This window comes from Chiloscyllium plagiosum, unplaced genomic scaffold (genome assembly GCF_037043375.1).
Source record: "Chiloscyllium plagiosum isolate Xiang-an unplaced genomic scaffold, Cpla_swu_hap1 HiC_scaffold_37, whole genome shotgun sequence".
Lineage (NCBI taxonomy): Eukaryota > Metazoa > Chordata > Chondrichthyes > Orectolobiformes > Hemiscylliidae > Chiloscyllium > Chiloscyllium plagiosum.
The window spans coordinates 40,329,804-40,353,624 of record NW_028270175.1 but is presented as its reverse complement, the minus strand read 5'-3'; the positions used below and the strand labels follow the sequence as shown (position 1 = coordinate 40,353,624).

Below are 23,821 nucleotides of genomic sequence, written 5' to 3'. Positions count from 1 at the left end.
GAGATCATGGCTGACATTCTATCTCAACACCATGTTCCTGTACTATCCTTTAATATCTAAAAATTTATCTCTCTTTGTCTTAAACTCAATGACTGAGCTCCATAGCCCTTCAGGGTTGAGAATTTCAAGGATTCACTATCACTGAGGGAAGAAATTCCTCCTCAGCTCAGTCTCAAATAGTTTGCTCCACGTTCTGAGACTCTGTTCCCTGGTTCAAAACCACAGCAAAGGGAAATATCCTTCCTGCATGTACCCTGTCAAGGATTGTGTGTTTGAATGAGATCACCTTTCATTCTTCAAAACTCCAGCGATTACAGGCCCAGCCTCATCAAGGTCCTCACAGGACAATCCTACCATCCCACGAATTAGTTTGGTGACCCTTTTGTCGATTGGTGTGGATGAATAGGATAGAAAGTGAACCTTGTGGAGTGTAAACATTGACAAGGACCAATTGCACTGAATAGCTGCAAATTCCATGCTGATTTCCACAATCATGCTTTGCTTTATCATGTTTCAAATCAAAGTCATGAACTTGTCTTTCAGCACCATCTGCAGGTGAGCTGCATCATTTCATATTCACGGCCTGGGGTCCAGCCTTACTGGAAAATATTCACCCCAGAATGGCCTGACCAGTGGTTTGTAACTCCGTGTTCTCACAGCGAGTGTAGTCACTGTTGTGATGTAGGATCGATGTAATGTATTGAATTATTGATGAGGAGAAAGCTGGGATCAGGGAGGGTATAGTGACTGGGAATAGGAAGAGTCTTAGGATCAGGGCCTTCTAAACACCAGTGAATATTATCCTAACTGATCCAGTCTCTCTTCATATGTCAGTCCCATCGTCCCAGGAATCTGTTAAAATTTTGTTGCACTCCCTCTATAGATAGAAAATCCTTCCTCTGATCAGGAGACCAAAACTGCACACAATCCTGCGGGTGTGGTCTCATCAAGGCCCTGTACCTTTGCAGCAAGACATCCCTCCTCTTGCACTTGAACCCCCTCACTATAAAGACCAACAAACCTGCAGTGCTTACTGGTTGCAACAGTAAGGAAGTCTTGCTGCAATGATATAGGGTTTTGGTGAGACCACACCTTTAGTACAGAATCAGGTCATTCTGGTGTAATGCACATTTCATCAGCACGAATTGGTTATAATGCAATTGATGAATTGTGGACTGTTGGGCTAACGTTATGTTTCCACTGAACGGATATCGCGATTTTCTAAAGCAGTTTTCCATTGCATTATTTTCTAAAGCGCGCGGTTGCAGAGGAATACAACAGTTGGTTTATACCAGAACACCCTGTACGGTCATAGAGGGAGTATTTACATAGAACATAGAACATAGAAGAATACAGCGCCGTACTGGCCCTTCGGCCCTTGATGTTGTGCCGATCCAAGCCCACCTAACCTACACTAGCCCACTATCCTCCATATGCCTATCCAATGCCCACTTAAATGCCCATAATGAGGGCGAGTCCACCACTGCTACTGGCAGGGCATTCCATGAACTCACGACTCGCTGAGTAAAGAACCTACCCCTAACATCTGTCCTATACCTACCCCCCCTTAATTTAAAGCTATGCCCCCTTGTAATAGCTGACTCCATACGTGGAAAAAGATTCTCACTGTCGACCCTATCTAAACCCCTAATCATCTTGTACACCTCTATCAAGTCACCCCTAAACCTTCTTTTCTCCAATGAAAACAACCCGAAGTGCCTCAGCCTTTCCTCATACGATCTTCCTACCATACCAGGCAACATCCTGGTAAACCTCCTCTGCACCCGTTCCAGTGCCTCCACATCCTTCCTATAGTATGGCGACCAAAACTGCACACAATACTCCAGATGCGGCCGCACCAGAGTCTTATACAACTGCAACATGACCTCAGGACTCCGGAACTCAATTCCTCTACCAATAAAAGCCAGTTTTGTTTTAACATTAAAATGGATGTTTATTTCACAAAAGAAATGAAGATAGAGTAAACCAAAAAACTTAGATATAGTACAATTTGAAAGATTTCAAAACACTCAGTAAAATACACACAATCCTATTTATCCTAACACTGCCAATTTACAGTACTCAAATATGAGAGATAGTTCACTTTTTTTTAAGTCTATTGGTCTAACATCGCTGTATTTTAATTTTAGGGGTTGAGACTTTAGTATTTGTAGATGTGGAGCTGCTTGAAGCTATGTGCAATATCCTTTGTGAATAAGTATGGGCTGCAGAGGTAGAGCTATCAGCACCAGTTCTGTCTGGGGGTATTTACATAAGTCTCAGTGCTACACAACTGGATTTCCCCACTTTGGTCATCTTACCTGAGGAAGGATATTCATGCTTTAGCAGGAGCGCATTCATTGATTAATAAATCGATTCTTTGAAATGAAACCTGCCCTGTGAGGAAAGCTCAAGTAGAAAGATCGTGTCAAGTCTAGAGTTTACAAGATTGAGATTTGGTCTCATTGAAATATAGTCTTCCAGAGTTTGACAGGGTGGATGCTGAAAGTACTTTCCCCCCCAAGGCTGGTGAGTCAAGAATTCTGGGTTTTATAATCTTAAAATGTGGAGTCAACTATTTAGGAATGAGATGAGAACAGATTTCTTCACTTAGCGGGTTATGAATCTTTCAAAATTTCTGCTGCAGAGCTGTGGCTGCTCAATAAACATAGAAACATAAAAAATAGGAGTCAGAGCAGATCATTCAACCCTTCAAACATGCTCCACCATTTAATGTTCTCATGGCTGTTCATCCAACTCAATTCCCTGTTCCCACTTTTGCCCTACTTCCTTTTGATTACTTTAGCCCTAAGAACTGGCATGGTGGCTGAGTGGTCAGCACTGTTGCCTCACAGTGCCAGGGACCCAGGTTCAATTCAGCTTGAAGTGACTGTCTGTGTGGAGTTTGCACATTCTCCCTCTGTCTGTGTTGGTTTCCTCCCACAGTCCAAAGATGCATAGGCTAGGTGGATTGTCCATGGGAAATTGTCCATCGTGTCCAGGGATGTGTAGGCTAAGTAGGTTAGCCATGGGGAAGGTAGAGTTATGGGGATGGGGTGGGTCAGGGTGGAATGCTATTCGGAGGGGTGGTGTGGACTCAATGGGCTGAATGGCCTGCTTCCACACTGTTGAGATTCTATGATTTCTATGAAATATGTAACTCCTTCTTGAAAAAGTAGTTAACTAAATTTGGGTTTGAGTTTGATTATGGGGAATTTTGGATACAGAGAATCAAGGAGATAGGATGGTAATGTGGACTTGATGAACAACCCCAGGCACGATAAGTTTAAACACTGCTCCTATTTATTACATTCTTACAAAGTCATGTCAGTGGAGAATAGACATGACGTTTGTAGACTATAGTCTTTAAGTTTTTCTTATATAATATTATATGGCAGCATAAGCATTTACAAACAGGAGGCTATTTGGCCCATCAGTGCTAGCTCTCCACCCCCTTCCTTTGTAGGTGAAAACAAATAGTATTGATTCATTCAAAAACAAATTAAATTGACCTTTTAGAAAATGCTATGTTTTGTGATACAATATCGGAGTGATTTCAGGCACAACATGCATTGAGTGAACAAACTTATGGGAGGAACTGTGTGACTTTGGAGCTCCAAGATATATAAATTACTCGGATGTGAACATAGGAGGTATGGTTAGTAAGCTTGCAGACCAAAATTGGAGCTGCAGTGGACAGCAAAGCAGGTTTCTTCAGAGTATGACAGGATTTTGACCAGATGGGCCAATGGGCCGAGGAGTGGGGAATGGAGTTTAATTTAGATAAATCTGAGGAGTTGCACTTTGGAAAGACAAATCAGAGCAGGACTTATACACTTAATGGTAGGGTCCTAGGGAGTGTTGCCGAACCAAGAGACCTTGGAGTGCAGGTTCATAGCTCCTTGAAAGTGGAGTCGCAATTAGATAGGATAGTGAAGAAGGAGTTTGGCATGCTTTCCTTTATTGGTCAGAATATTGAGTACAGGAGTTGGGAGGTCATGTTGTGGCTGTACAGACATCGATTAGGCCACCTTTGGAATACTGCATTCAATTCTGGCCTCCCTGCTATAGGAAAGATGTTGTGAAACTTGAAAGGGTTCAGAAAAGATTTACAAGGATGTTGCCAGGGTTGGAGGGTTTGAGCTATAGAATGGGGCTATTTTCCCTGGACCATTGGAGGCTGAGGGTTAACCTGAAAGATGTTTGTTAAATCATGAGGGGCATGGATAGGATGAATAACTAAGGTCTTTTCATCAGGTGGGGGAGTCCAAACCTGGAGGGTGAGAAGAGAAAGATTTAAAAGGGACGTAAGGGGCAATGTTTTCACACAGAGGGTGGTGTGTGCATGGACTGAGCTGCCAGAGGAAGCGGTGGAGATTGCAACATTTTAAAGGCATTTTGATGGTTATATGAAGAGGGATAGTTTAGAGGGATATGGGCTAAATGCTGGAAAATAGGACTAGATTAATTTAGGATACCTATTTGGCATGGGTGAGTTGGACTGAAGGGTCTGTTTCCACACTGCACATCTCTATGACTCAATGTAACATATAGAATGCGACAGGGTTCGGTGCTGGGACCTCAACTGTTTCCAATTTATACAACTAACTTGGAGGAAGGGGCAGAAATTTGCTGGTGACACAAATGTTGATTGGCAAATATGTTATGAAAAGGACAAACGGAAGTTACAAAAAGACACTGGTTAAGTGAAAGGGCAAAAATATTGCAAATGGAACACAATGGGGCGAAATAGGAAAGTCTCTGTTTTGCAGGAAGAATGAAGAAGAAACATATAATCTAAGTGGTTAGAGAGGACAGAGCTCCATGTCAGTTGCAGTGCAGTCACTGGGAGTGAAGCAAACTGAGGCAGAAGCTCAGAACAGGCTGAGCAGGTCTGGGACATTTTAGTTTTATTGTTTAATAAAATGAGGGCATCACTGGCTGGGCCAGCTTTTGTCCCTAGTTGCCCTTGAGAAAGTGGTGCTGAGCTGACTTCTTGAGTCTATGCGCTGTACATAGACCCACAATGCCCTTTGGGAAGGAATTCCAGGATTTTGACCCAGTGACACTGAAGGAACCGCAATATATTTCAAGTCAGGAAGCGAGTGAATTGGGGGGATACTTGCAGAAGGCAGTGTTCCCATGTATCTTCTGCCCTTGTCCCTCCAAACAGTAGAGGTTGTACGTTTGGAAGGCTCTGTTGAAGAAGTCTTTGCAAATTGCTACATTATACCTTGTAGCTGGTACACACTGCTGCTAGCATGCATCAGTCGTGGAAGGAACGAATATTGGAGGTGGTCAATCGGGTATTGATCAAGCAGGCTACTTTATCCAAAATGGAGTCAAGCCTCTTGTTGGAGTTGTGCTCATCCAGGCAAGTAGGGAGTATTCCATCACACTCCTCGCTTGTGCTTTGTGGATAGTCAACAGGCTTTGGGGAGTCAGGGGATGAGTTACTTGCCACAGAATTCCCAGACTCTGACTTCCTTTTGTATCCACAGAATTGATTCATGATCCAGTTGAATTTCTGATCAAGAGTGACCCCAGGATGTTGATAGCAGAGGGTTTAGCATTGATCATACCATTGAGGTCAAGGGCAGATGGTTAGACTCTCTGCTGATAGAGATGGCCATTATCTGGGACCATTTTGGATAGCCAGAGCGCTACTTCTATGTTACTTGTGTACATTTGCAAGGTGAGTGGGAATGTAACGTGTGGGTATGTAGTGTGTGGGAGCTTGGTGTGTGGGTGTGTGGGAGTGTAATGTGTGGGAGTGTGGTGTGCAGGTGTGGGGGAGTGTAGATGTGTGGGAGTGTGGTATGTGAGAGTGTACTGTATGGGTGCGTGAGAGTGTGGTGTGTGTAGTTTATGGGTTTGTGGGAGTGTAGGTGTGTGTAGTTTGTGGGCGTTGTATGTGGGAGCGTAGGGGTGTGGGAGTGTAGGTGTGCGGAGTGTAGGTGTGTGTAGTTTGTGGATGTGTAGGAGTGTGATGTGTAGATATCTGGGAGTGTAGAGTGTGGGAATGTGGTGTGTGGGAGTGTGGTGTGTGATTTGTGTAGTGTGGGTGTGTGTAGTGTGGGGTGTGTGTGGGATTGTAGTATGTGGGTGTGTGTGGTGTGTAGCGTGGGAGTGTGGTGTGTGGGAGTGTGCTGTGTGATTTGTGTATTGTGGGTGTGTGTAGTGTGGGGTGTGTGTGGGATTGTAGTATGTGGGTGTGTGTGGTTGTGTAGCGTGTGGGTGTGTGTTGTATGTGGGTGTGTGGATGTGTAGTGTATGGGTGTGTAATGTGTGGCAGTGTGATGTGTGGGAATGTTGTGTGTGGGTGAGTATAGTGCATGTAGTGTATGAGTGCATGCGGTGTGTGGGTGTAGTGTGTGGGAGTGTAGTATGTGGATGTGTAGTGTTGGGTGCATGTCGTATGTGGGTGTATGGGTGTGTAATGTGTGTCAGTGTGGTGTGTGGGAATGTGGTGTATGATGTGTGTTGTGTGTGGTGTGTGGGTGCATAGAGTGAGTGTAGTGTGTGTAGTGCGTGGCTTTGTGAGGTGAGGACAGGGAGTTCAATGTAAAAGACCCTCCCTGTTTACCAGTTGGTTTGTACCACTGAAACTTTGGAATTTCGTAGTCACTGTTGTCATGGCACCATTCTTTGATGTCACCAATTAGCTTGATTCTTACCGAAAATCTAGGAGATTATGACATCAATTAGCTCAGATTTCAGCTCCAGCGACACCCCTTATTTCTTGCTCGATGCTTTTTAATGCTTCTGTTGTTTCAGTCACGTGTTACCTTCATTGTCAACTGCCTTTACTTTGAGACCAGCCTTCCTCAGAACGGCTGCAGTTTGCAGGTAAGACATCAACGCAACCTTTCAACCATGTACTCCTGCACAAAATTCCAAACAAATGTACACTCTGACTTTTAAGAATATGCTATTTGCATGATACCACACGCTTTGGATCCCCTTGTGCTGAAGGTCTTATTGATACAAATAGAATGCCCAGAAATCCCCATAATCCCTTATACTGTAAGAGAGTGGTCTGACTTTGCTTGACCGCTTTACACAAAGGCTGGGAATGCTGCAGATGCTGTCTCTAGGTGTCTCTAGTACGCATAAACGAAGGGAACCAAACACCATTGGGGAGCAACAGAGAGCAGTTGGAAATTGTGGGCCTGATCCCTGTGGCCAGCCTCCTGACACTGAGAAAGACCTAATGCAGATGGAGCAGGCCAGGCACAGCTTTCCACTGGGCCAATTCCTTGTCTCCTTTGTCCTACGTTATTGCTAACTTTTCTGGTGTGTGGCAGCCATTTTGGTATTGAAGAGCTCATGCAGTTGTATGTCCAAATGTCTCCAGCTGATTATGCAACTGTTTCGGCCCCAAGAATTTCTCAACAAATAATTCTGACTTTCTGATAGGTCAATGTAGTTATAGACAATGAATAATTTGCCACCAGATGAATAAGAGCAACAAATTCTCAACAAATAAATAACTTCATAGACTCACTATCTCACAATAGACTCAATGTTTATAAATATGTAAATAATTCTCAACTCAATGTCTCTCAGTAGCTTTTTTAAAAAAACGTAGTCATCATTAGACACTCGAGATGTAATTCTGGAGCCTTCCTGGAGGTGGCGATAGGGCTGGCTAGAATTAGAAATATTTACATTCTTTTATCAACCTGCTACCAACTAAGGGTCTTAAGTGTTCAGTTAATGGCCATTTAAAGGTTTCAACTCACCACCTCCTTGTCAGTTGCCCCTCAATGATTGAGAAAGGTAGCCGAGCTGATCTACCTGCTGTGTTGGGGGAACCTCCAATTACCCCAATCTGGGTGTAATCAAAGTGAATGGGCCCTGAAGGCTATCCCACTGGCATTGCCTCTGACCTCTGAGCCCACCCACATCCCATAAGAACAACATTAAAAATGCCTACCTTCTCGTTGGTGGATCCACTAAGAAGTAGGCCTCAAGTGGCAGACTTTTGACCCAGAACCTGCTCGCTTCTGGATCCCAGGATGGCAGTATTGAGGCCTGTAATTCACTGAGGAACTTACCCACCCTTATCTTATAGAGTCATGGAGATGTACAGCACAGATACAGATCCTGTGGTCCAACCTGTGCATGCTGACTAGATATCCTAATCTAATCTAGTCCCATTTGCCAGCACTTGGCCCATTTCCCTCCAAACCCTTCCTATTCATGTATCCATCCAGATGCCTTTTAAATGTTGTAATTGTACAAGTCTCCACCTTCTTCTGGCATCTCATTCCATACACGCACCACCTTCTGCATGAAGAAGTTTCCCCTTAGGTCCCTTTTAAATCTTTCCCCTCTCACCATAAACCTACACCCTCTAGTTCTGGACTCCCCTACCCCAGAGGAAAGACTTTGTATATTTACCGTATTCCATGTTTGTTATCATTTTATAAACCTCTCTTATCAGCTCCCCAAGGCTGTGTGCTCAGTCCACTGCTGTTCACCCTGCTGACACAGTTGTCATTTGCAAATCCATTTGCGATTTTCAGACAACATTCTGAACTACTGCTAAAAGAATGCTCAATTAATGATCATTTGTTACATTGTAATTTGTCCGCTACTGTGCCTATTGTCTTGTCTTGTAAGGAATTACCGTGCTGTCTTGCATGTTTTGCACTTTCCTATGGACTTTAAGCTGCCCTGTGTATGACTGCACTCTTGTGTAGTCTGTGGGTTCATCTCGCATCTTTGGTCCTGGAGTAACGCTGTCTCGTTTTTATTGTACCAGCTGTATATGGTAGAAACGACACATAAAGCTACTCTACTCTAAGGTCACCCCTTAGCTTTCGATATTCCAGGGAGATCAGCCCCAGCCTATTCTGAACCCTTTCAAGTTTCACAACATCCTTCCAATAGGAGGGAGACCAGAATTGCACACAGTCTGTCAGGTCTTAATGTGCGGATTCACAGTTGATTGGATATGTTCCTCAGTGACAGATGTGGGACATTATACACTATCTTGCATGCTTTCCCTTCCAATCATGCCTACAATTATACAAAAAATGGAAACATTTCAAACCCAGAATTTTAATTTATTTCATCACAGCATGGCTGATGAGGTGTGCCCATGATGGGTACTGGGTGTGTTGCCATGGAGATTGTAAGGGCAAAGGGTAGTGAGTGGGAGGCATGGGCTGCTTTGAGTTGGCCAAATGGCCTATAAAATGGATGGGGCATGGGGAGTGTGAGGGATGGGGCTAGATAGCAGTTTTCTAAAATTATTTTACAGTTGGCTCTAATTCCTGGGGCATTGAGGCCAGGCCTTCCACTTCTGCAGCTAGAAGACCCTGGAGCTGCCTTCTCTTTATTCCTGGGTATATGGATTGATTCCTGCTTGTACCCAATCTCCCAGAGCAGAACGTCTGACCATCCAAGGCATTTTTACCTACACCGGGTTTGCAGATGGGTTTTCCAATTCCTGTGAGTGGAAATTTGGGCTGTAGATGTCTTCATGACAGTCGGAGGCCATGTGTCCTTCTGGATCTGAGCTGGTGCTTTCACAGAGCTTTCCCAATGCACCAGCCTTTCCCCAGAGCCTTGCAAATGAATCCTCTTCAATGAACTTGTAGAATTGTCTTGTCAGAAAGTACAGTCCGTGTTTAACAACCCTGTGTGCAAACAATTCTTCTCCTTTCCACCCTTGTTCTTTTGTCATTTATTCTAAGCCTATAATCCCTTATTACTGAACTTATTGTCATTTCTTGCTGCTAGTAGTTTGAAATGCCATTGCATAATTCTGTCCTGAGTCTGTTATTCTTTACCTGCTCCAAAGGGAATAATGGCAGCTTCTCTACAAAAATGAAGTCCCTCAGGTCATAGAGTAAAGTTCCTTCCTAGAATCCCTACAGGGTGGAAACAGGCCATTTGGCCCAACAAGTCCATACCTAACCCCTGAAGAGTATCCCACCCAAACCCATTCCCTGTTACTCTACATTTGCTCCTGACTAATGTGCAGAACCAACACATCCTTGAACATTATGGGCAATTTAGCATGGCCAATCCACCCAACCTGCACATCTTTGGACTGTGGGAGAAAACTGGAGCACCCGGAGGAAACCCACGCAGAATGCAAAAACTCCACACGGACATCTTGGTGAAACCTTTGTATTTTTTCCAAGGGGGCCCAGAATTGGTCACAATGCACCAATTAAGTATAAACAGTGATTTGCAAAGCCTTAACATAATTTCCTTGCCTTTGTACTCAGAATCCGTCTTTAGAATGTTAGTTTCCCACGTGCTTTCTTAACTACCTTTGCAAATTTTTAAAAGATTCGCTTGTGGGGTATGGGTGTCACTGACTGGCCTGATAGGCGTGTATTGCCTCTCCCTGGTTGTCCTTTAGAAGGTGGTGGTGAGCTGCCTCCTTGAACCGCTACAGTCCCATGTGCCTCGACAGGTTCCCCAGCTCTTGTGTTGCATCTCAGATGGTACTGCCTCTTCATATTGTTTCTCCCCAAGAGCATCACTTCACAATTACCCATCTTTAGTTGTGTAACTGTGTGTCTGTGAATTCTTCCTGATGTCTGCCTTGTCTATTTTGTTCAGTATTTGATATGGCATAGAGTTTTGCATCAGCTGCCATCATTAAGCTCATATTGCTTTATTTCCAGATATCAGGGTGGCATTGTGGCTCGTGGTTAGCACAGATGCCTCACAGCACCAGGGACCTGGGTTTGATTCCACCCTCAGGCGACTGCCTGTGTGGAGTTTGCACGTTGCCCTGCTCCATGTGCTCTGGTTTCCTCCCATAGTCCAAAGTTGTGCAGTTCAGGTGGACTGGCCATGCTAAATTGTCCCTGGGGTGTCCAGGGATGTACAAGCTAGGTGGGATTAGCCACAAGAAGTTTAAAATACAGGTATGGGGTGGTTCTGGGTGGAATGCTCTATGGAGGATCAGTGCTGACTCGATGGGTTGAATGTCCTCTTTCTGCACTCTAGGGATTCAATGATTAGGTCATTTATATCGAGCAAGAAAATGAACTTGAATTCTTTCATGGAATGTTAATACCCTGGCAAGGTCTGAATATCTTTCAAGTCCTTAACTGCTCTTGAACTGAATGTCTTATTAGTCACAGAGGTCTACAGTGCAGAGAAAAGGCCCTTTGGCCCATCGAGTTTGTGCTGGTAAAAAATGTCATTTAATTATTCCAATCTCATTTCTTTTTCTTATTTGCCCTTTCACCCATTCACATTATCCGCGTGCAAGTGGGAGAGCAGCATTGGACATGGGGCATATAGGAGACAGAATAGGGAAATAACACATGTTACTGAAGTAACTGGACAGAGGCCAGTATCCCATCACCAAGTCACCCTTTATTTATTTGTGCACAGTACACTGGCTATGGCCAACCAGTTAGATTCAGTCCCTGAACTGAGGAGATTCCAAATCCCCTATTTGTATATTTTTTCTCCCCCTACACTAACACTGCACAGCAGTGATGTTTACATGTCGTTCTGGAGTAATACATGTTTTGTTAACTCAAATCGGCTATAAGGTAATTAATGGATTGCTAACACTGTTTGGAACTGAACCAGTATAGCAATTTTCTGTCATGTCCTTGTACAGTGTGATTTTCTATAGCACAAGGCTACAGAGGAACACAGCTGTCATCTTATACCTGATCGACCTGTATGTTTTTTCCCCGGGCACACATGTTCTGTGTGTGTAAGCGCAGGGACTCGGTGAAGACACCACGTGCGAAAATCTTCATTCAATATTTCCACGTCAAGAAAACACCCATGTGACCAGGGAACTAGTAACAAGCAAAGCTTGGTGGGGGCGATGCTTATTAGACCATTTCAGAGGGCATTGAAGATTCAACTGCATTATTGTGGGTCTGGAGTCACGTGTAGGCTAGTCCAGGCAAAGATGGCAGAGTTGAAATGTGTTGCTGGAACAGCGCAGCAGGTCAGGCAGCATCCAGGGAACAGGAGAATCGACGTTTCGGGCATAAACCCTTCTTCAGGAATGCCCGAAACGTCGATTCTCCTGTTCCCTGGATGCTGCCTGACCTGCTGCGCTGTTCAGGCTTATGCCCGAAACGTCGATTCTCCTGTTCCCTGGATGCTGCCTGACCTGCTGCGCTGTTCCAGCAACACATTTCAGCTCTGATCTCCAGCATCTGCAGACCTTTCTCCTCAAAGATGGCAGAGTTCCTTCCTTAAAGGACGTTAGTGAAACAGATTACTTTGATCATGGCCGAGCATGCAATTCCAGGTGTGTAACTGGCTCATTGTAAATTCCACCAGCTTCTGTGGATGGTTCTTCTGATGGCATATGGGGCATTATTTCTCCCCATTCAGACATTTTCTACACAGCACAATTATCTGTCTCCTATCCCTCAGCCAAGTTACCACCATCTCTTTACTACCATATTCTTCTGTTCTCTGGATAGGTCTGTTGTTGGTACTTTAACAGATGCCTTTTGAAAATTTATATTGTCAATCGTTGACTATCCCTAAGTAATCCATCATCCTACAAATGAGAATTAATCTTGTCCTTTATGATGCTCTTCCACATTGACTCCATTGTTGTAGTTGTAGTTATATATCAGGATTAAGCTTTCCTCTTCTATCAGACAGGATTTGAACATTGGAAAAAGACACATATCATCAAAGCTTGAACTTGTCAGCATAAGTCAGACGAATATCGATGTAAACAAACATTTAGAGGAGCGTGCTCATTGGTTGGAAAGTGCCCACTGATTGTTGAGGCATTGCTATTAGTTAGTTAGTTATATTTAACAGTTAACTGCCAAGTTTTGTTTAAATTTAAACCAGGCAAGTTGAATGAAGTGAAAATGCTGCCCTAACAAATGAAGCCGTGATTGTTTGTCACCTACTATGTTCAGCTAACACAGGAGCTGAGTGTATCTGTTCTTTGTCTGTTATAGGATCCTGGTTTGTTAATATATGTAACTTTCAGTACCCAACTTTTCAATGTGATATGAAACTGGCTGACAATCCTAAATTGTCACAGCACTCCCCTCTCATACAGCAACAATGTTGGTTTCCCCTTGTATTGGTATTTATGTGATTTGTCCTCATCAGTGCAAGACGAAACGTTCAGACAAAATGTATTTAATTTTATCAATTTTATCAATATTAGTACCTACCCCCTATCCTCATTAATTGTAATAGTAATCATATTCTTTTATAATAGAAGATGTAAAACACTTATCCAGTACCTTAGTTGTTTTCCAATGCCATAAGGAGATTTCTATAACATTAGTACTGACATTCCTTTAATCTTTTGATATGTTCAGGAAAGATAGTTGGATTCGCTTTTATGTTTTCCACTAATCTTTCATACTGTCCCTTTGCCATTCTTTTACCCTTCTCAATATCCCCAACATTCGATGTATTCTGCCTGATGATTGAATCAATTCTCTGTCTGATATTTTGTCATAAATGTTCCTTTCTAATGTTAATCCTCCTTTGTCACCTATAGTTTTGGAGGCTATATCTTTTCTCCCTGGTAGATTGATTGTCCCGTCTACCTATGTATAGTGAAAACCTCTGCTTATGAGCAGATCATAAACAAGGATATACAAATCAGATGTTGTAAAAAGAGGCGTACAGTTACACTGGGAGAAAGTGAAGACTGCAGATGCTGGAGACCAGAGTTGTAAAATCTGGTGCTAGAAAAACGCAGCAGGCCAGGTAGCATCCGAGGAGCAGGAGAATCGACGTTTCGGGCATAAGCCCTTCTTCAAGAATGCACAGGGCGCGTATTAGGCGAGAGCAATGTTAGCAAGTTCTGCAGAACGTGAGACTAGAGAGTCCATCCATCGGTCTAATAACAGTAGGGAAGAAGCTATTCCTGAACCTGCTGGTGTGGGTATTCAAGCTTCTGTATCTCCTGCCTGATGGAAGAATTTGTAAGAGATCATTACTGGGGTGCAATGGGTCTTTGATGTTGTCAGCCCTACTGTGGTAGTGAGCCATGAATGGAAGGTTGGCTTCCATGATGGTGTGGACTGTTCACACCACCTTCTGTAGTTTTTTACTGTCTTGTGCAGAGCTGTTGCCATACCAGGCTATTATGCACCTGGACAGTATGCTCTCAGTGGTGCACCTGTAGAAATTGGTGAGGGCCCTTATGGACATGCCAAATTTCCTGAGCCATGTGAGGAAGAAAAGATGTTGTTGTCCCTTCTGGATTGTTGCATCTACGTGGGACATCCAGAACAAATTGTCAGATATCGTCACTCTGAGGAACTTGATGCCCTCCACCCTCTCAACCTCAGTTTGCCTGATGTAGATGGGGGTGTGTTCTCCTGTCTTTCTGAAGTCAAAGACCACTTATTTAGTTTTGCCAATATTGAGAGAAAGGTTGTTCTCATTGCACCACAACTCCAAGCCCTGTACCTCCCTTCTTATTTTGACTCATCATTGTAGATATCCATCCCACGACGGTGGTGTCATCAGTGAACTTGTAGATGGCATTCCTTTAGAATTTGGCAACACAGTTGTGAGTACACAGAGAGTACTGTAGGGGGCACATCCCTGGGGGACTCCAGTGTTGATTATTTTGTGGAGGACATGTAGTTACCTATCTTCACTGATTGTGGTCTCTGGGTCAGAAAGCTGAGGATCTAGTTGCAGAGGATGGAGCTGAGTCACATAATTTTGAGATCAGTCTGGAGGTGATGATGATGTTGAAGGTGGAGCAGTAGTCAATGAGCAGCACTCTGACATAGGTGTCCCTGTTGTCCAGATGTTCCTGGGATGAGTGCAGGGATATGGCATCTGCTGTGGGCCTGTTATGTCAATATTATAGGGGATCGAGACAGGCTGGGAGACTGGAGTTAATTTAGAAGTATGTTTGGTTTACCCTAGATTTAATTTGTCTGGAAGGCCTAACATTATTTTCCTGGCCAATATTAGCTTCCTGTTCACCTGTACTCAATCTATTCTCAAATTACTGAAATTAACACTGTTCCATTTGAATATTCACGCCCTTGATTTTTCTTCATGCCCTTCCATCGCTATTGTAAATTTTTTATGATCACTGTTTCATGATGATGCACTCCACTTTGCCTACTTCATTCGTAGAATTACATCTGATATTGCTTCATTCTTTATCGGGACAGAAGCAGACAATCTCCCTGTATAAACTTCAAGAATTCTTCATCTCCGTTGTTCCACTGTCCAACCCCCATAACCCACATACTTCACCCACTATATACCCTTCACCATACCCATACCGTCTCTCCATTAGCTTTGCAAAGAAGCTTTGAGTCATTTAGCCTCTTTATTTACTGGGGTATGGCAGCTGGTGCTGTATAAATAGGATGTGGCTTCGATTCAGATTCACAGTGCTGCTCCCTCCATAGTTTGCTGAACTGAGGCAAGTTTTGAGGATTCAACAACAGAAAAAGTCTCAGAAAGCTCAGAGGATTGCATAAGTATTTATTTTGTCTGATCAGAGTGGGGTTTCTATTCCTGGTCGAAAGATCTAAACCATATCACTGTTTCACAGTTCAGGGAAAAATAAAATGGCAGCCAATTCACTCACAGCAGACAGCAGTGTGATAATGACCAGATAACCTGTTGTGATGAATTGAGGGATAAGTACTGACCAGGGCACTGGGGATAGTTCTGCTATTCTTTAAAATGGTGAAGTGTGTTCTTTTATTACCCCAAAGAGAGGCAGATGGGGCCTTTATTTTGTGATTCGGCCACAAGGGTCCAATACAGTATTAGAGCGTTAATCTTTGTGCTCAAAACTCCACAGTGGCATGTTTTAAAATGTGTTCATGAATGTGGACATTGCTGGCTGGATCAACATTTATTGCCTGTCCCTAGTTGCCCTTGAGAAGATGGTGGTGAGCTGCTTTCTTGAACCACTGCCATCCATGTGCTGTATTTGGATGCACAATGTTGTTAGAGAGGGAATTGCATGATTTTGATGCAGCAATAGTGAAGGAATAATGATAGATTTCCAAGTCAGGATGGGGAGTATATTTTAATCTGTAACCTTAGAAGCACCCACCTGAGACAAAGTGGCTATATTTTCTTCCCTGAAATAGGTTGAGATCTGCCTGTGCATCTATTCACACTCATGAGGCAGCAAGGCTTTTGAAATTGTGCCGAAATCACCTGCCTGTAAATTTGAAATCAGGGTTTTGTGAGGTTAGTGCCAAAGTCTGGCTGTAAGGCACTACAGTGGTCTTGGAAGTTTTCAGCATGGTTAGGGAATCTGGTGGAGAAACAGTGAACAATAATTGACCTACATGACTCTTTTGTTTCCACAGTTCGACTGAAGGAAAATGAGAGAAGTTCTTCTTACCTTTCTGCTTATAGCCAGCAGTAAGTCTGAGACTACACTTTTCAATTTCTTCCTGCATTATATCTCGAAGATAAATGTTGGTAGGACATTAACATTGCATCTTGCTTCAGTTAGATGATACTTTCAAAGTGCTTATCATTGTTGTGGAATGGTAATGACACAAGGTCGAGTAATTCAAACCTAAGTTAATGTTTTTGAGCCTGGACTCCAATTCCACCAAGGCAGCTTTACTTTAAAATCCATTTAGGGTGGCATGGTGGTTCAGTGGTTAGTACTGCTGCCTCACAGCTTCAGGGACCCGGGTTCGATTCCAGCCTCAGGTGACTGTCTATGTGGAGTTTGCACATTCTCCCTGTGTCTGCATCAGTTCCCTCCGGCGCTCCGGTTTCCTCCCACAATCCAAAGATATGCAGATTAGGTGAACTGGCCATGCTAAATTGCCCATATTGTTAAGGGATGTGTAGGTTAGGTGCATTAGTCAGGGGAAACGTAAAGTAATGGGGTAAAAAGATGTGGCTGGGTGGGATGGTGTTCAGAGGGTTGGTGTGGACTTGTTGGGCCAAATGGCCTGTTTCCACACTGTAGGGGTTCTATGATTAAATCTGGAATTGAATGTTGCAATGACAGGATATTAATTCTCATAAATATCCATCTGGTTCACTATTGTCCTTTGGAGAAGGAAATCTGCTGTCCTTATGCAGCCTGGCCTACATGTAATTTCAGGCCCACATTAATGTGGTTGACTCTTAACTGCCCTCTGAAGTATGACCCATTGGGTTGTCTACACATTTTACTCTGGAATACTGAGGCAACAAGCAAGGAGATGGTGGTAAAGAGAGGACTGAATATCTGAGGGTAGTAGGGAATGGGAGAGCAAGGTGCTGGGGACCTCACAAAGGGGATCCTCAACAAAAACAAAGTGTTTGTGGTTTTTGAGGTTAAGTGCAAAGGCTATAGAGATAATGGTTGCAATGGTGCCCTAGATACAGTGAAAAAGAAACAAAAACAGAAATTGCTAGAGAAACTCAGCAGGTCTGCCAGCATCTGCGGAGACAGAAAGCAGAGTCAATATTTAGGATAACGTTCTTTGGAACTGATAGTAGCCAAGCAAAGGTGGTAAGTATGCTGGTGACAGGGAGGAATGGTGGACAAGGAGTGAACGGTTGGGTGGAGACAGAGCCCAGAGTGAGAGAACGACAGTTAAACAGACAAACAGATGGATAATAGTAAACCAGAGAGAAAGAAATGCTATTAATGGGGACCATAAATAGGTGAAACTGGGTTGACTGTGCTGAAAGCAGCCCGTGGGATGACAGGGCCTGGGGTGTGTTGGTTTTGAGGAAAGAACATGAAAGAAGATGTCAGGCCCTAAAATGATTGAACTCGATATTGAATCCTGAAGGCTGTAGAGTTGAGGTACTGTTCTTCCAGCTTGCATGAGCTTCGCTAGATCACTGCAGCAAGCCTGAGACAGAGATGTTGGCATGGGAACAGGATGGTGAACTGGCAGGCCACTGGAAGCTCAGGGTCATTTTGCAGAAAGCATGTGTGTGTTCCAAAGCGGTCACCCAGTTTGTACTTCTTCTCTGCAGAGTAAAGGAGATTATAGTGTGAACAGAGAGTACAGTAGACGAGAATGAGTGAAGTGCAGGTGAAGACCTTCACCTGGAAAGTGTGTTTGGGGCCTTGGGTAATGAGGAGGGAGAAAGGAAACGGTATTATACCTATGGTCTTCAGCATATAGCCCTCCTTTTCCCAGCTACTATCAGTTCTGACGAATGGTCACTGGACCCAAACATTAACTTGGCTTTCTCTCCACAGACCTGCTGAGTTTCTCCAGCAATTTCAGGTTTTGTTAAGGATTTTCAGTATCCACAGTTTTGTATTACTGTGAAACAGATTTGCCATGGTAATTGTTTGGGAGGGGTTGAGTGGAGGAGAAAGGAAGAAAAACTTAAATTTCTAAAATACCTTTCCTGTCTAGTGGAAGTGTTTTCCAGTCAATGAAGTGCTTTTGGAGTGTAGTCACTTTATAATGTAGAAAACACAATGGCCAAATGATACACAAACAGCATTGAGATAATGAGCAGGTAATTAGTTTTTGAGATGATGGGCAAAGGATAATTATATTAGCCATTAAACTGCGGACACATTTTTGCATCTTTAAAAAGAGGGCTTAATATTAAAGGGAGTAGGTATCATTTTCCATTGATAAAAGTACAAAGGACATGTTGGTCATCTGTTGCCAGGACAATGGATATCTCACTTTGACTGAAAAGGAGGAGAAAGTGAGGTCTGCAGATGCTGGAGATCAGAGATGGAAATGTGTTGCTGGAAAAGCGCAGCAGGTCAGGCAGCATCTAGGGAACAGGAGAATCGACGTTTCGGGCATTAGCCCTTCTTCAGGCCTGAAGAAGGGCTAATGCCCGAAACGTCGATTCTCCTGTTCCCTAGATGCTGCCTGACCTGCTGCGCTTGACTGAAAAGGAATTTGGGAAAAGAGAATGAAGACCATGAAGATGTCATAGTCCCTATGGCATAGAAAGAACTTGAAGAGTGTTCTGGATTTAAATTAAAAAGGCAGCGCTAACGCACATTGACCTTGGATGACTAGTTTGCCTTGTGCCAACAAATGGATCAGGAAGATAAAGACATGACTGAAATACTGATGTAGGAAAGGGACATTTCATGTCTTCAGATGCTGGAAGCAGTACAGGAATTGAAAGGATTCCCAGCTACCTTCCATCTAATTGGTACAGCTGCCATCACCAGCAAACAGCTGCCTCCTGCCCCCATGTGTTTGCCCTCCATTGTTAAAAACGACATCAATTGACCATGGCAGTCCAACAATCCGCTTGCCCAAGATGCCAACTTAGGAGATTGGCAATGGCTCTGGGGAAGAGAAAGCCACTCCCCCTCTCAATGCAGCAATGTCCGCTCTCCTATCCCAGTACTCTTGCCTGTGCAGCCAGCCCAGTCAGCTGGAATTCAATCGAAAACAAGGCCTTTTGGACTCCGAGCTGCTCAGTGTTGTCCATTGTGGCCAGGCTTCAGCCACTGGTGTGGCACTCCATTGAAGCCTCGTAATAAGGAATGGAACATGGAAAACAGGCACTAAATGAATCCAGGAACATAATTCATTTTATTTTCTTAGCTCAATACAATGATTATTTGATGTATTAGAATTTGAGTGTACATTTGATGTATTTTGTCAAGTCGGGAGATTACTTGTGAGGGGAGCTCATCAAATCTCCTTCAGCAGCACTTCCCAAACCATCAAATTCTTTCATCTAGAACGACACTGGCAGCTGTTCCATGGGAACACCATCGCCTGCACATTTCTCAGCAATCCACTCACCTTCCTGACTTTCTTTGCTGTTTTCTTTCCTGTCGCTGGATCAAAATCTTGGAATTCTCTCTCTGTGCACATTGTGGATCTACCTCAAGCACCATCACCTTCTCAAGAGCATCATGGGATGGGTCATAACCAACAACGTCCTGTCGTGAATAAAAAAACTCCCATGTACAGTGCTGAGAAAATGCTTTATTATTGTCTTCTAGATGGGATGTTGAGTATACGTTGTGTCTGCTCTTTGAAGTAGTGTTCAAGATCTTGAATGGAGGAATTCACCCCATTGATGTTGCCAGGGTTGGAGGATTTGAGCTATAGGGAGAGGCTGAACAGGCTGGGGCTGTTTTCCCTGGAGAGTCAGAGGTTGAGGGGTGACCTTATAGAGGTTTACAAAATTATGAGGGACATGGATAGGATAAATAGACAAAGTCTTGTCCCTGGGGTCGGGGAGTCCAGAACTAGAGGGCATAGGCTTAGGGTGAGAGGGGAAAGATATAAAAGAGACCTAAGGGGCAACTTTTTCACACAGAGGGTAGTATGTGTATGGAATGAACTGCCAGAGGATGTGGTGGAGGCTGGTACAATTGCAACATTTAAAAGGCATCTGAATGGGTATATGAATAGGAAGGGTTTGGAGGAATATGGGCCGGGTGCTGGCAGGTGGGACTAGATTGGGTTGGGATATCTGGTCGGCATGGATGGGTTGAACCAAAGGGTCTGTTTCCATGCTGTACATTTCTATGACTCTATGATGTGACTGATATCTGACTTTCAATTATCATTGAAACATATTTTCCAGTCATTATCTTATTGTGATTAGTTCATTTATCTCACTGCCTTAACCAAATTGACTGCATTTGCTACAGTTTCTTTCACTGCAAGAGGCTTTGGGGCCATCTGGAGGATGTGGAAATGCTACATAAATGCAAATCATTCTTTCCTCCTTAATATTATGTGCATCAACATGTTACCATTAGCCTCATGATTAGAGCTCAGTGAGAATGGATGATGGCAATGTTTGGATCACTGACCATTGATTCTTTGTTTTCAGCCTATGCTTTTGACTTCAGTTGCGGAGATCCAGTCTACAAACCTGATTTAAATGAGAACAGTAACAATGTAGTACCATTCAGCTGGCCGTGGCAGGTAAACGCAGACAGAAACGTGGTCAGTGCACAAAATGCCACTGTATTATACTGCAAACATCATTGCATGTCTGTTATTTTCTAGGTTTCACTGCAAGCTAAAAGAGGAATATCATATTCCCATATGTGTGGAGGGGCCCTCATTGACCCAACGTGGATCTTGACTGCTGGGAAATGCATTAAGTGAGTAATGAGTGCTGGACTCAGATATTCTGCATCCTTTAAATTAGTGTGCATACCCTTTCAGAACAGTAGCAATAAATTACCCTCTTCTTGTCTGTATATTACCATGAGTAACAGTCATATCCTTTTCTTCTCTTTAAAGCGAAGGTATGAAGTACCGTGTTGTATTGGGGAAATATGACTTGACATTGACTGAAGGTTCAGAACAATACATTGAACCTGTCAAATTGATCTCTCACCCAATGTTTAATCCCAAATGTATCACCTGTGGGTAAGTCCCAGCATGCATTGAATTAAATGTCTACTTGGAGATTATGACTTGTACAAATATTGAACATGTCCTTTAAACCAGAAACAGCATTTAGAAGTGCCTGACCTCAAGTTTGCTTAACTTTTAATTTATCTGAAAATTCAGTTTGGTTACAATTGGAATATGGGCACAGACAGGTGAGATAGGAACAGAAAGGGAGTAGCTGGAAAGCTTTGAGGATGTGAAGATCTTGGGACAGAAACGGTTTTATAATTAGCCAGAACCATTTAGTATTAGAACAGCACGAGCTGTTAAACGTGTATCCAATATTCCTGTTGTGAGCAGACTCCCTCTGCTGGTACATGTATGTACAGTAGCCTCATTGGACAACAAGTACATTGTAATTTTCAATACAGTACGGAGACTACAAAGGCAGGTGGGATGTTTACTTTAGATTGCAAGAATCTGGGTTTTGTTGAATTCTGCCAACTTCTAATGTTTTATTAACTTTCTAGCTTGTAAATTGATTTAACTCAGTATGATAGTCACGAGACGAGTGAACAGTATATTTCCATGGCTTATAACACCTTAGAACTTAGAATTTTCTTGAAAGTCAGGAATCAGTTACTTGATTTTGAGCTCTACCCTCAGTCTAAAGCAATTAAGCACTGTACCAGAATCTGTGATCAGACAAGCTTAATCAAACATGAGTTTAGAATCATAGAATTCCTACAGTGTGGAAACAGGCCATTCGGCCCAACAAGTCCATACTGATCCTCTGAAGAGCATCCCACCCAGACCCATTCCCCTACATTTCCCCTGACTAATGCAACTAACCTACACATCCCTGAACACTGAGCAATTTAGCATGGCCAATTCACCCTAACCTACACGTCTTTGGACTGTGGGAGGAAACCCACGCAGACATGGGGAGAATGTACAAACTCCACACAGACAGTCACCCAAGGCTGGAATTGAACCCAGGTCCCTGGTGCTGTGAGGCAGCAACTATCAATACAAAGGCATTGGCAAGGCAAGGCAGTACTGAAACAAATTGAAGATAGAGCTTCCTGCGCTAATAGCAGGCGAGGATAGAAAATCTGTTGAACTCGGGACCAAATCTTTATTTTCATAATCACTTGGAAACTAACAGTCCTGAGAAAGCTAACTTTAAACTCTTAATGGAAAGGAGGAATCAATATATGTCATTCAGAACCTTCCAGTCCATTTTGACCTTTGTTTCAAAAGCTTAAAACGATGGCCAGAATTTTCCGGTAGTGGGTCAGGAAGTTTGCAGCCTTCTGCTTGTAGGCTGGATGGTTGGCCAAGCACAATCACACAGCAGCTAGTGAATTACATCCTCATGAACATGGAGTATAATATGCTACATGGCTTGGGGGACCCTGCCATTGTCTTATGAGGTTAAAGGTTGAGATACTATCTTTAAAGAGCATCTGGACAGGCATTTAAAGCCAGGAGCATCATCTGACTCATCTCAGGAGCTTTCATAAACCATAATTGCTGCCATCTCTATCTCGACCTTTTAACTGGACCTCAGGAACTGGAAACCACCAGTTTGCACCCTCCCTGAATCTTCTTCTGTCTAAAACCCTCAACCCACTGACTTTTTCCCTGACATGGTATAGGTCACCTTGCTATAGGAAGGATGCTATTAAAGTGGAAAGGGTACAGAAGACATTTACAAGGAATATTGGCAGGAATCAAGGGACTGAGTTGTAGGGGGAGGTTGGACAAGCTAAGACTTCTTTCTTTAGAATGTAGGAGACTGAGGGGACACCTTATAGAAGTGTATAAGATCATGAGAGGCATAGATAGGGTGAATGCACTCAGTCTTTTTCCCAGGATTGGGGAATCGAGGACTACAGGGCATCAGTTTAAGGTTAGAGGGAAAGAATAAAAAGGGAACCTGAGGGGCAACTTTTTTACACAGAGGGTGGTATGCATATGGAATAAACTGCCAGCAGAAGTGGTTGAGGTGGGTACATTAACAATATTTAAAAGGCATTTGGACAAATACATGGATAGGAAACGTTTAGAAGGATATAGGCCGTGCAGAGAAATGGGATTAGTGTGGATGGACATTTTGGTCAGCATGGACCAGTTTGGGTCGAAGGGCCTGTCTCTGTGCTGTCAGACTCTCTGACGCTAACTGCTGCACAGTTCCACCCTATCTGTCATCCACTTTCGGTCATCCTTGACCTTTCATTTATTACCCTTGACTCAGGACTTCGCTTTTGACCTTTCCATAGAGCGCTTGATCTCCCGCAATCGTGCTTCACCTATTCTATCGGGCTTTGGCTTTCCTTCTACAGTCCAACTTCTTCTCTCTATGCTCTATTGGACCTAGTAGGGCTGATACCTTTCTTCCTCCCTCAGTCAGTTGAGCGCCTTGGCTGTATGACTGCCATCTCCTTATCTCAATCATCATTACCTCCTCTCTAGTAGTTGAACAAGCTCTATGTACAATAATGTACTTGCTCCAAATCCACCAGGAAAACAACCTCACCTACCACACTCCATGTTTACACAGTCAT

At 43.4% G+C, this 23,821-nt stretch overlaps 1 protein-coding gene across 2 annotated transcripts in view; it reads left to right on the top strand.

Moving 5' to 3' along the window:
* The window catches only part of LOC122540126 (proproteinase E-like), an 85,073-nt gene that overhangs the window by 18,613 nt on the left and 42,639 nt on the right, over positions 1 to 23,821 (top strand). Inside the window, exons 2-5 of one of the 2 annotated variants that reach the window (XM_087980720.1) lie at positions 16,302 to 16,356; positions 20,740 to 20,834; positions 20,919 to 21,016; positions 21,159 to 21,287. In XM_087980720.1, coding sequence (XP_087836846.1) covers positions 16,317 to 16,356; positions 20,740 to 20,834; positions 20,919 to 21,016; positions 21,159 to 21,287 — 362 coding nt within the window. In that variant the 5' untranslated portion in view covers positions 16,302 to 16,316. Of the gene's footprint in view, positions 1 to 15,902; positions 16,357 to 20,739; positions 20,835 to 20,918; positions 21,017 to 21,158; positions 21,288 to 23,821 lie in introns of those variants that run through there. The other variant, XM_043675433.2, reaches the window with a different exon arrangement.